General features: G+C 35.7%; 1 protein-coding gene across 1 annotated transcript in view; it reads right to left on the bottom strand.

Annotated features, from left to right (window-relative positions):
• LOC143398190 (teneurin-3-like) overlaps positions 1 to 442 on the bottom strand; it is a 113,427-nt gene extending 112,985 nt beyond the window's left edge. Inside the window, exon 1 of the mRNA XM_076855259.1 lies at positions 211 to 442. Within this exon, the coding sequence (XP_076711374.1) occupies positions 211 to 442 (232 nt within the window). The remainder of the gene's footprint in view (positions 1 to 210) is intronic.
• Between the last annotated feature and the right edge of the window lie 12,973 nt (positions 443 to 13,415).

Below are 13,415 nucleotides of genomic sequence, written 5' to 3'. Positions count from 1 at the left end.
TGTGGAACTGTAGAATACCCTGTGCATTGGAGCCAATGTACCCACAGGTGCCTTTCTACCTCTAATCTGGAATATGGTGTGATCATCTAGCATCTCAGGATAAGAACTAGTCGGACACGAAAATTGTAAAAATAATCATGTCCCCTTCTGGGAAAAACATGGCACCTACAAGTTAGCAACATGCCTCATCCTGCTAGAACCATTACCTACCTTGTCTAGAATACTCGTCTGCTTCTCTGTGAACCAAATCCTTTACTCTGTTTCCGTAAAGCAGCCGTGAAGAATCATGATCAAAAGCTTTCAAAGTTTCACTGGAACTATAAGACTTCTGCGTAGGGACCCTACACTCCTCATTGTCTGCAGAGGAATTTGTATACCGCCGTTCTTTTTCCCGTCTGCTCTTGGTGAGGGAGCAATAAGGCCTACGTTCTTTCACATCCATACTTCATTCCTTCTGTGTGCACATCGGTCCTGCTTGTTACAAACTGTGCTCAGAGTTCCATTCTCACTGGCCTCTCTGTAAAGATAAAAGGTTGGCATGATATCAGCATAATATTCATCTAAAACCTGACTATGCTCTATCCTTCTCAGTGTGGAGGGTGGTGGAAAAACAACCATCTTGCCTATCTAGGATCTTGCTTTCAACAATAAATCAGTTATTTGTAAGGTTGTTGTAAATATTCTGTAACACCAAGAGGTGAGGTACTTTCTGTTAATGAGAGCTATGAGTGTTGAATGTTGGTTTAGGCTACTATATCTGAATTTTCACATTAATACCAAAAAAAAAAAAAACCCCACAAAAAACAAACGAAAAAAAAAACAGCTCAACTTAAATTTCACTACAGAAGCCAGCTTAAAATTGGCTCCAGTGGTTGGTTAAATTTTCCACAATGGAAAAGTTTCCTCTCGAAGCATTTTCACCATTCACAAATTAATTTCTTTTCTTACAAAAACTTAATACTACTTTTTCTCAAATATTTTTGTTTTGTTTAAAGAGCAGGAGTAAAGAGGGAGCTTCTTACAACCAAAACTTCTTAAAAAGCTTTGCACATTTTATCATTTTTTACAAAGACTTTTCCTTCCGAGGGCACAATTTTCATGTTTTAAGGACTGAAATGTCTTGAATTGTGGAGAAAGCTGTTCGGCCTCTCATACCCCCTTCCTCTCTAGTAAATGAATTTAATCAGCACTACCCTGATATTTAAGGCAATTCAAGTGGCTAATTTGATGGGGGTAGCTCCCAAAACTGCCAGCAGCAAGAATATGTTAGAAGGAGCAATGCAAATCGTGTTTCTTTGCTTAGCAACTCTTTTTCTTGAATTTGCTGAACTAACAGTGGAAAGGGTAAGTAGAGTAGGCTCTGTTGAGCTAGATCTGGGGTCTGGAAGAGGGAGAGTTAGTTGCCCAGGGCTAATCCGAATTTTAAATGATCCACTTTTGTCTTTATTCTTTCTCATTTTGTCCTTCCTTTTAATCTGAATGTCCCTGAGGGCTCTGACTTCAGCCCTCAGTTTTGTTCCCCCACCCCAATCCTACTTTCCTAAATTTGCTTTGTATTTTGAATGATTCTATAATCAATTTGAAGTAAAAAGATTTCCTGCTGGCCCCAGGTCTTCTCTTTGGTTTGCCATCCTTAAGGCTGTAACTTCCATTTAGATATTTTCTTCCATGCAGCGAAGAGTCTGTCTCCCTTTCTTCACCGTTTGCTATGCTTAGACACACCACACAGCTCTTTAATGTGCTTCCAACTTGGAGTCTTGTAGCTGCCTCTAATTCTCCCAGGTCGACTCAGTTTAATTGAAGTTGTCAACAACTCTTGATTTTTCCTGCTTAACATTACAATTCCTGTACCTCTCACGTTTGGACTTTTGCTTTCTGTCCAGCTACAAAGAAAGTGGCAAAGATCTCTGGGTTGGAATGACCAGTATTTCAGAGCCTTTGCTTGGAAAGGTTTTGACTGCTCCTCCATACCACCTATTTAGCCAAATTATAGCCTCTCCCACAAACCACCCAAATTGCCAGCAAAGAGTTCCTTCAAGTGGGGTTCCATGTTTCTCTGCTATTGAATTGAGCTGGACTGTTCAAAGTAGTTGGTAATATTTGTAGTTTGGTGTTGAACTGTACCTTGATTTCTCTTTTTCTTCTTTTCCATGAACCCAATTTTTAAAAAATGAATTGTTTTCATTAACTCCTTATGATTTACTATTCCATTATTCTTTTACAAATTCTTCTAATAGCTGTTAATAGAAATGGTATTTCCTTTAATGTTGCTTTCCTTTCAGTTTAGGATGATAAGTAATTTTAAGGTATGTGATAGAAACTATTTTTGTACAATGGAATTGAAACAAAAAACCAACTCATTCTTTTTATTACAATAACTAGAGTTTACTTTAGATGAACATTTACAGAATGACTACCACAAGTTGGGCCAATTCTGGGTGCCAAGGACATAGAAGAGAATAAAATGATGTTCTGCACTCATGGATCATACATTTTAGTCAGAAAATCTAAAATCAGGACCATTTTCCACAATAGTATTTTCAATAAAAATCACAGGTGGCTATAGTTTTATTTATAATCTTTCTTTTTTTTTTTTTGATATCAGGGATTGAATCTAGGGACAGGTTACCACTGAGCCACATCCCTGGCCCCTCTTTATGTTTTATTTAAAAACAGGGTCTCCATAAGTTGCTGAGACTAGCTTTGAACTCGTGATCCTCCTGCCTCAGTCTTTCAAGCTGTTGCTATTACAGGCATGCACCACTGCACCTGGCAAGTGGCCATAGTTTTAGACCAGTCTCCTGCACTGGGTTCCACAGACCAGATTAAAAATCAAAATGGAGTCAACCAAGCTGGGGTTCTATGTCACAAACAGGACCTGGTAACAGTGACCTGACTTTCCTGAACTTCCAAGAAAGAGATAATAACCAAGTTTTCTAAACAGACCAGTTTAATCCACTTGGTAATAATGATCCCTTTGCTTTAGTCTTACCAAAAAATAACCCAAGATTACCTGATATTGACCAGTCATTTTTTTTTTTTTTTTCATTTTTCTATGTCCCTCTCCTTGCCTCATAAGGAAAGTAACTTTGAAATGATTGGTTCACATTTTGTTCTTTGTTTCTGCTTTCATTATCCATACAAGTAACCTCTTTCATTCAGGCCATTGAAACACTGATTCTGTTTTAGGCAATGAAGTGTTGCAGGATTCTAGAATGTTAAAATAAAGCCAAGTAAGATCTTTAAACTAAATGTTGTCATTTTGTCTGAGTCCAACAAAAATTTTGTTTCCAAAATAGTCTTGATCTCTTCGGAGGAAAGGCCACATAGACCCTCAAAAGTAACTGATCATCAAAAAGCCTTCTAAATGACCAGAAAAATATAATTCAAGCATTCTCAGTAACAGAGATTTGAGATTCAAAATCATTACAGAACTTTCATTTTGTGCCCTAAGTTGACATCTATTTTAAAATAAATGTAGCTAATGATTGGATCAGAAAACCATGTCCCAAAATATGGTGCTTTGGTATGCTGAGTAATTTGCTTTTGAATGTAACAAGAATTCTCTTTACTGTACAATTTTCATTGATACAATTTTATACTCTTGCAAATTGGATAATAATGGTATTCTTTAAAAAGTAATATGAAGTATACCATCACAATTAAAGATATAACTTTGTGGTTATGTTACCAAATGTTACAAACCAATATTATATGTTAATAAATTAGCAATAAAAAGATAAGTTTGTGTATTTTTAGGGTTTTGCTGTTGTTGTTGTTATTGTTTTCTTTGTTAGGGTGGTACTGGGGCCTTGGAACTACATTCAAAACTCAAGAAGATGATTTTAGGTACTCTTGAACTTCATAGACCATCTCTACCATCAAATATCTGAGTTTGCTTTATTTGTGAAGCAATTTAAAGTACCATAATAAAGCAAGATATGATACACTGTCAGAGACAGAGGCAATTTGATCTTAGACACTCCAAACAATAAAAAGTCCTTTGTATTTCTCTGATTCCATTTTTGTACATAGTTCAAACTCTTCAAGGATTCAATCTACTCTGTGGCATTTGTAACTAGTGATATGTTTCTGATGGAAGTCAATGAGCTCAACACGACTTCAAAAGGCAGTTTTCTATGTTATCTCCTCCACTTAATGCTGAAGATGAGAAGGTTAAGAAGTGCAGCTGCTAAAGGAGTGCTAAATAGTTGAAACACTTTGATGGTGACTACACAGTCCTACACAAGGAAGAAGGTCACTGTGCATATATTCCTCATTAAGAACTCAATGAATAGGACATGAGTCGCATCAGTAGGCAGGGCCTTTGAGAAAAAAAGAAAAATACGAGAAAGAAAATTTGATCAAAATCTTTTGATTGAACTGGCAAGTATACAACAATATTAAACTAATTTGGTTAATTTTCATTAATTCATTGAAAAATAACCCAGGTACTAATCATAATACTCCTCTGGAAACCACTGCTAGTCCTAAAGCAAATTGTATTTCTTAGTTATTTGTTTTGCTTTAATATAGATGGTCTCATTTGGGGAGAGTTTGACTTGATTTTTCAAGGGTATGATGGTGTGAAAGCAATATACACGCAGTATAAACTATACTTTGAATTTTGATCTTCTTCTAGGCTAGTGACCTATAACACAATACTCTCTGGGGAGGCTGGACAGTGGCAGTGAACCACAGCTCCCAGTCAGCCATGCAACACAAAGGTAAACAGCTGATACTCTATAGTGTATTTTGCTGCTAAGCTATGATGTTTGGAAGGCTTGGTGTTTTAAGTATATTTTGACTTAAAACATTTTCAGTTTACAATGGGTTTATCAGAACATAACCCCATCCTAAGTTGAGAAGCACCTATACTCTGAAAAGTATTTGACTTTTCAACTGAGCAGGCAGTTCCTGATTTATGGACACTAACAGAGGGTGACCATGTCCTGTATTTCAGATATATTACTTGGATACACTTCTAAACTTGTCCAGAAAACTGAACATTATTACCTTTTTTGCATGTTCCTAATTCCAAAGAAATATTTTTAAATTGTACCTTTAGAAAGTAATTTGATTTTAATTAGAGTATGTACACATCTTTAAAACCCTTGATGTCAGTGATTATAATTTTTCAGGTCTATAAGAAGTATCCTTAAACTCAACTGTGGTTCTAAAATGACACGAACTGAAATAAAAACATATACACAAACCCAAAAGATTAAACAGCCTATTGGTCAAACTCATTCAGGATTCCATTGTTATTTATTTTCTGTAAGAATTACAAATATTACAAAAATGCAACCTTTAATATCTTTCTACATAGATTGTCTCTCTGTCTTTACTATAGTTTGAAAACTCACCCAAAATAATAAGTAGACTTCAGACAAACACTAATGTATCCTCCCACATTTCAGAATAAGGACTTAAATTAAGTTTTTTTGTACACAATTCTGAATTTTTGTCTTTTGTTACAATTCATATTTCCCTAATAAGGTAGTATTTATAAATTATTACCGGTTGTGTTAGTCAAACAGTAAATACAATTTTGCATACCATAAGAATTTTCCTTTATTGAATAGCTAGATTAATACCAACTGAACACAAGAGGAAATCAGTTGCTATTGTTCATTTTAGAGGAAATCAAAGAGTTGAAATAAGAACACAAATAAAATCATATTATGGTAACTTGTTCCAGTAATGCTAACTTCAAGCTTAACTAGAATTTGAACTTACAGATTCAAAAAACAGAGTGAAAGAGAATGTAAGTATCGTGTTTGTGGTTCAAAGTTAAAACATGGATAGTATTGTTAAAGGAAAGATGAAAGAAAGGTGAGTCTGTAGATAGATGCTGTTGAGGAGATACAGGTATGGAGAAAAATAAATAAAACATAACCACTAATAGTGGTTGAAAAGGAGAAAATGAGTCAAGTGGCTTTCTTTAAACATGACAGGTCATAAAGAGAATATTCAATAGTAATGAGAAGTAAGAGATAGTCTTCTGCTTCCAGCAAAGATGGAGTAACAAGAACTAGATTTATTCTCCTGTCTAAAGTAACAACAACAACAAAAAAAAAATCTGAAAAATAGTTTTCAATCCATTGATATCAGCAGTGAAGGCTAGTGAGCCCGGAGACATGGGAAACAAACCTGGGGGACCCCTGACTCACTGCCTTGACAATTTCCAGACTCTAGCACTGGAAGGAGGAAACCCAGGGAGAGCCCTAACCTAGCAGACTTCCTAAATTAAAGAGATAGAAGTGAGTCCACAGGAACAGGTCCATAGAATTTGCAGGAAAAAGTGTTGGGGAAAAAAGACATACATAGAAAAAGAACCCTAGGCATCTGCAGAGGGCTTGTCTTGAGTATTCAGCAGATGTATTCAGCACATGTGTGTGAATTGGCCAGAGAAAGAATTATCTGGAAGGAGGATTGCAGGTTTTCCAAACCTCAGTACTACAGACTCTTTGGAGAAAAAAAAAAAAAATTATTTTTGTGAGGGGCTCTCTTATACTACAACGTTTATCAGTATTTGTAGCCTCTATCCACAGGATGCCAGCAGTTCCCCCAATTATGACAATCAAACATGTTTCTAGACATTACCAAATATTCCTGGGAGCAAAATGGCCCCCCTTAGGACCATAAAATTACAGGTAGTGTATCCAGGGTTCATATAAGAATAGTGTTTGTTCTCACCAGCTAAATTAGAAAAGCCTCATAATTTATTGGGCAATCCACTCAAGAAGATCTTGCCTGTTATGGAGAATATTTACCATCAGACTAATCACTGGACCATGTAACAAATCTTAAAAGCAAGACCAGAAAGGATCAAACCATTTGCAAATTGCTTAACTAACTGCCTCATTAAAAAAAAAGAAAAGAAAAGAAAACTCAAGAGTCTGTCATTCATTCAAAGATTATCAGGCATGTAATGAAGCAGGAAAACAATAGAAAAAGAATCAATTAATTGAAACTGACCCAGAACTGATGTGGATGTTACAATTAATAGACAAGAACGTGAATTTTAACTGTGTTCTATATGCTTGAAAAATTAAATAGAGACTTGCAATATATAAAAAAAGAAGACTCACATCAAGTTTCTGGAAGAAAACTACGGAGTCTGAAATGAAAAATACAATGGATGGTATTGATGGCAGATTAGATATATGCAGGAGAAAAGAGTAGTGAACTCAAAGAGTAGTCCCTACACAAACTAAAGCCCAGAAAAAGATAATGGGTCAATAACTAAATAAATCACCAGTGAGACAGATAGAGGACTCTAAGAGGCTAATATAGATGTAATCAGAATCCCCAAAGAAGAAGACAGACAGTAGTGAAAAGAGACTATAGGAAGAAGAAATAACTGAAAAAAATTTTCAAATTTGGTGAATACTATTAAACCCAAAGCTATTAGAAGCCCAATAAACACCAAGCACAAGAAATGTGAAGAAAACTCTACCAAACCATCTGATTTTGTGTTAACATTGTTCAAAATCAGTTAATGAAGAAATAATCTTAAAGCAGACACAGAAAAAGGCAGGTCCCATAGAGCTTCTCAATGAAAATAAAGTACACAAAAAGACTGTAGAGAAACTTCTTTAAAGTACTGAAAGTAAAAAAGAACTGTCAGCAAGAATTCTGTACCCAATCAAAATACCTCTCAAGAATTAAGGTGAATTAACCCTTTTTCAGACATACAAAAGCTAACCCATCAGCAGACTTGCACAACAGTGACAACAACAAATGTAAAGTAAGCCCTTTGGCAAAGAAGACAGTGACATCATATAGAAATGTGGGTCTGTACAAGGAAGGAACAGCACTTGAAAATGGCAAGTGCATGCCTAAATATTTAAGATAGTTTTTCTTATCCAAGTCTTAAAAGAGGATCATTTAAACAAAAATCATAGCAGTGGATGGTAGGGTTTAAAACATGTGAGTAAGGAAAATGTATTGCAAGAATAAATAAAGAAGGGAAATAAATAAAGGTGGGAAGGAGAGAAACAAGTAACTGTTGTAAGATTTGTAAACTGCTTGAGAAGTGACATAATATCACTTCAAGATAAACAGTGCTACATTAAAGAGGTATACTTCAAAGTCAAAGTAAGCACGAAAATAACAAAACAAATCATAATTAGTACGCTAAAAGGCATAATGGAATAAAAAGAAACATAAAAATATTCAATTTTAATCAAAAGAAGGTAGAAAAGAAGAACAAAAAAATATATGGGACAAATAAAAAACAAATAGCCAAATGATAGGCATAAATCTAACCAAGTCAATAATGACATGAAATGTAAATGTCCTAAACACCCCCCAAAATCCAGATATTTTTACATTGGATTAAAAATTACATTGTAAAACTTAGATATTTTACATTAAATCAAATACAGCAAACACACTTAAATATAAAGACAGAAATGGGTCAAAAGTAAATGGGGATGAGAGATGTGAAACCGAAACATATCAATAATCACACTAAATATAAATTGCACAGATGAATGACATGGCAGAAATTGTCAGACTGGATGGGAAAGTGAAGCAAGGCCAGAAGGAGGAGCACTCTGCAGTAATGCCTGTGTGGACATAGGTGTACACATGGCAAATTGAGATCATTAATTTCATTACTTATCTTTTTTATCACACACATAGAATACCTACCACCTGTCAGGCATGGTGAGAAGCACTGGGAATGGAAAAATAAACAAGGCATAGTCCCTTTCAGATTGAAAGAGGAAAACTATGTAGAGAATTAGTAACACAAGAAAATATATATAATTAAAACTGTACAAATGCTGCATGAAACAATCACGGCACTAAGATAAAAGATGTAATCTAATTGATAATTAGGGTCAAAAGAAGACTTCTCCAGAACAAAATACATTTAAGATAAGACTCATAGCTAATATTCTTTAGCCTGATTACCAGTATATATGTCACAGGCAAGGGGTTGCCAACAGAACAGGGCAGGCTGAGAGATTAACATGCCCCAAGGTACTCAGAGCTCAGTGGTGAAGACTGTGTGTGAGGCCAGCACCTCACAAATACAAAACAGCAACCAAAACAACAAAGAAACACTCTGAGGTTGGGAAGAACATGGCAGACAAATGCTGATGGGGCCTAATATATAGGAGGAAAGGAGGAGGCATAAGATGAGTCCAGAGTGATCTAAAAGGTGAGATGCAGAATTCACAGAAGAGGTTAAACAGCTCCATCCATGGTTCACCAATATTAGATCACTACTAGAGAATTGTAAGCAAGAGCTTAATCAGGTTTTCAGTTTAGAGAGATCTCTCTAGCTGAAACGTGAAGAATGAAGAAGAGTGGTTTGGAGCAAAAGTAGGAAAACTTGTTGACAGATTTTTGCAGATGTCCAGGCAAGAGATGGAGTTTAGACTAGGAAGCATGAAATGGCAGCAGAGATTTAGAGAAGGGCCTAGATTACAGAGAACATTTGAGGTGGCATCAGCACAACAGTGATGGTGTTATGGTTTAGATATGAGGCATCCCCCAAAAGCCCAAGTGCAAGACAATGCAAGAATGTTCAGAGGTGAAATGATCAGATTATGAAAGTCTTAACTTAATCAGTGGATTAATGTGCTGATATGGATTACTGAGTGGTAACTATAGGCAGATAAGGTGTGGTGGAGGTGATAGGTCACTGGAGGTGTGACTCTGGGGTTTATATTTTGTCCCTGGTGAGCAGTTCTTTCTCTCTGCTTCCTGGGTTCCCTGTCCTGAACTACTTCTCTCAGCCATGTCCTTTCGACATGATGGTCTGTTTCTGTTGGGGCCCAGAGCTATGAAGTCAAATGTCTATGGACTGAGACCTCTGAAACCATGAGTCAAAATAAGATTTTCCTCCTATTTATTATTCTTTTGAAGTCTTTTGGTCACAGCTCACTAAAACACAAGGGTTGAAATATGAGTAAGGAAAAAGAAAGAGCTGAGACTAACACCAGGTTTCTGGATAAAGCAGCACAAAAAGTCTCCTCCTGAGACAGAACAGGAGGCCATCCTCTAGACACTGTTTAATACACACTTCCAATTTTTGCATTTTCTTTTATTGAAAACATATATGAAGCAGGTAATACTTGTTCCTTATACAAACTAAAAAATAAACCAAAAAAAAAAAATGCCCTCTTAACATTTTGGTGCTTACCTTTTCAGACATTTTGTGTGTGTGTGTGTGTGTGTGTGAGTGTGAGTGTGTACGTGTATTATATATGTATATATAATATGAATAATCTTGTACCCTCCTTTTTCTTACTATATTAATATTTTCAGGCAAAAGATATTTATGCCTTTTTTAAAAAATAAAAAAGGACATTGTTTTAAAACTCAAAACTATTCTTCATGTTTTGTCATGAAGACAGCAAATATGTAAACTTAGATAATACAATAAATAGGAACAGAGTACTAAAATAGCTACTGAATAAATGTGAATACTGGAAATTTTTTAATTGGAAAATATATAGAACAGTGCCTTAGGCGATAAGAAAAGTAGCTTAAATCTCATCAAATCGTTAAAAATTCTTTCAAAAATATTTATATGGGAAGGAAACAGAAACTGAAAATGATCAAAAAAGAAAAAAAGGACAATGAGGTTTGTTTACTCAGTAATGTAAAATGGGAATATATTCAATACTCTAAAAACAAAATAATTCACCTGCAAGGTTTGAAGTTAAAAGTGATTTATTTTTCTGATAAAAATCATAAACATATTTAATAGATAATATATCAATACAGTTAGGTAGTCCATGACTGCAAAGGCATGAATAAATACTGGAAGGTCATAATCTCTATACTTAGAATAGATGGGAAAGGCAATCAAGAATCCAATACAGCTGAGTCAAATGGAGATTTCCTAGACTGCAAACCTTTAAGGTAAAGTGTAAATAGTATTTCTCAAATTGTCTGCTTTCCTGGATCAACCCAATATCCATCATATCTACTTAAACATTTCTGTGATGGTTTAAAGCAACACCCTGGATATAGAGGCCACCAATTTCTTCACTTGTACTTCAGCATGAGCCAGGTCTTTGAAAATTCTGACAGTAATAACATCTGGTTCAGAGGGAAAAGCAAGGAACACTATTATGTGTCATGTGGATGATACTGTGGTGTTTAAATGGCCTCAAATACATACTAGCTAGTTGGGCGTGGAAGTGCACACCTGTAATCCCAACTACTTTGGAGGCTGAAGCAGGAGAATTGCTAAGTTCAAGGTCAGCCAGGGCAATTTAGTGAGACCTGTCTCAAAATAAAAAAAAACAAAGAGGGCTTCATATATAGCTCAGTGCTTGCCTAACATATTCTAGGCCCTGGGTTCAATACTCAGTACTGCAAAATAAAGAATGAATGAATGAATAAATAAATAAATGACACTAAATAAAAATACAACAAAATAGACACCATTGATATCACTCCAGACATATTGTTTTAATTGAGTGAGGTTCTTCTATTTTCAACCAAACATGCACATCTTGGTGGACATGCCAGCCACAACCAAATACCCAATGACAATAATAACTTACATTTATTCATGTTAGGTATTTTACACATAGAATTTCTATCCCTAACAAAAACACAGGAATTTTGAGTTATTTTCCAGTTGTACAGATGAGGAAATATAAGAACTAATAACACCTCTCAAATCACACAATTAGCAGTGGCTAGATTGGGGTTCATACTCCTACATGGTGCTCTTCCATTTATTTCTTTGCAGTTGCCACACTATACAACCTGTGTAGCATCAGTTCCCATTCAAATCTTTAGTTGTAATCAGAGAAAAATAAGAAAGTTTGTTGGATGGTTTGAAAAACAACTACAGTCTGCTATATCGTAAGTGACTAAAAGACAGGTATTACTGACCTGGTGACAGCTGGCAAGGCTGTGTACAACTGGGGCAGCTTCTTAAAATGAAGAGCTAATATTATTTCTCTAAGTGCTGGGCATCTTCTTCTCTTTAAGAGGAGACATAAAAGCTCCTTGATGAATTATTAATTTCAATCTTGATTATTTATTGAATGCTTAAAATATGTCAGGTGCTTTACATATATGACCTCATTTAATCCTCACAACAACCTTGCCAAGTAAGAATTATAAACTCCATTTTCATGTAAGAGAATTAAGGATCAGAGAGATTAAGTGGCTTGTCCAAGGTCAGAGTCAGAAAGTAGCTGAGCAAAATTTGAACACACTTCAGTTTAATTTCCAATCTCTATCCTGTCGGGTTTTTTTTTTTTTTACATTATTACATCTTTATTTTTAAATTTTTTTTAATATTTATTTTTTAGTTGTAGTTGGACACAATACCTTTATTTCACTTATTTATTTTTATGTGGTGCTGAAGATCAAACCCAGGGCCTCGCACGTGTGAGGCGAGCACTCTACCACTGAGCCACAACCCCAGCCCTATACCTTTATTTTATTTATTCATTTTTATGTGGTGCTGAGGACTGAACCCAGTTCCTTGCACTGCAACGCAAGCGCTCCACCACTGAACCACAACCACAGCCCCCAAGTCTCTATTCTTAACCACTGGACTACACTTTTGAATCTTAGAACAAAAAGGAGATTTAAACTATAAAAAACACCAGCACCACCACCATCAACAACAACAAACTGCAAAATGCAGAGATAGAGAGAGTGAGAGAGAGAGAGATGACAAAAAAGAACTTAACAAACTGTGTCAGAATGTCAACAGATCCAGTATTAACAGCCAATGAAGGCTGTCATATTGAAAATACCATCATAATTAAATTTGCAGAGATGCCAGTACCCAGGAGGCAAAAATAAAAACCATGTAAAATTCAACTGAAAAATAAGAAGAATATAAAATTTAAGACCAAGAAGATAGAATAATGCTAGAAAGTTGCTTCTTCAGGGAAAAAACAATTAGGAGGAACAAAAAATAATACTTGTGAAATGTGTGTCATAGGGAGACATGGTCACAGTTACCTTGATTTGTCTTCATTCCATGGGATTTAGGCACCAAAGGGGAGAAGCTCTCCCACATCAGAGCCGTCATGGTTTACTGAATTATTTTTGTATGCCCTGCATTTCCCTGCATAAACGGTTCTCCCCAACACTGGGCTTAAGGGGTTCATGTGGAGCCAACCCCAATCCTAGGGCCCAGGAACTGCCTGCACAGAATTTCTGACTTGTTTGGGAATGCCCATGTGACCTAATTCAGGCCTGGAAGGTCAGTCCCAGGACATCTGATAAAATGATTGGAAATGAGCCTACTCTTTTCATTGGCATTGCTAATCTGGGAAGTTGTAAACTTGGCGTTGTTTATGTTTTTGGAGGAAGGCTGTCTGCCATTGAAGTCTACAGAGAAGAAACAGACCCGAGACAGAGAGAAACACAATTCAGAAATAATTAATTTCTTACCCTGGATTTTTCAACAA

The sequence above is a fragment of the Callospermophilus lateralis genome, chromosome 4, assembly GCF_048772815.1.
Source record: "Callospermophilus lateralis isolate mCalLat2 chromosome 4, mCalLat2.hap1, whole genome shotgun sequence".
NCBI classification, from domain to species: Eukaryota; Metazoa; Chordata; class Mammalia; order Rodentia; family Sciuridae; genus Callospermophilus; species Callospermophilus lateralis.
This window is presented reverse-complemented; position numbering and strand designations above follow the sequence as displayed.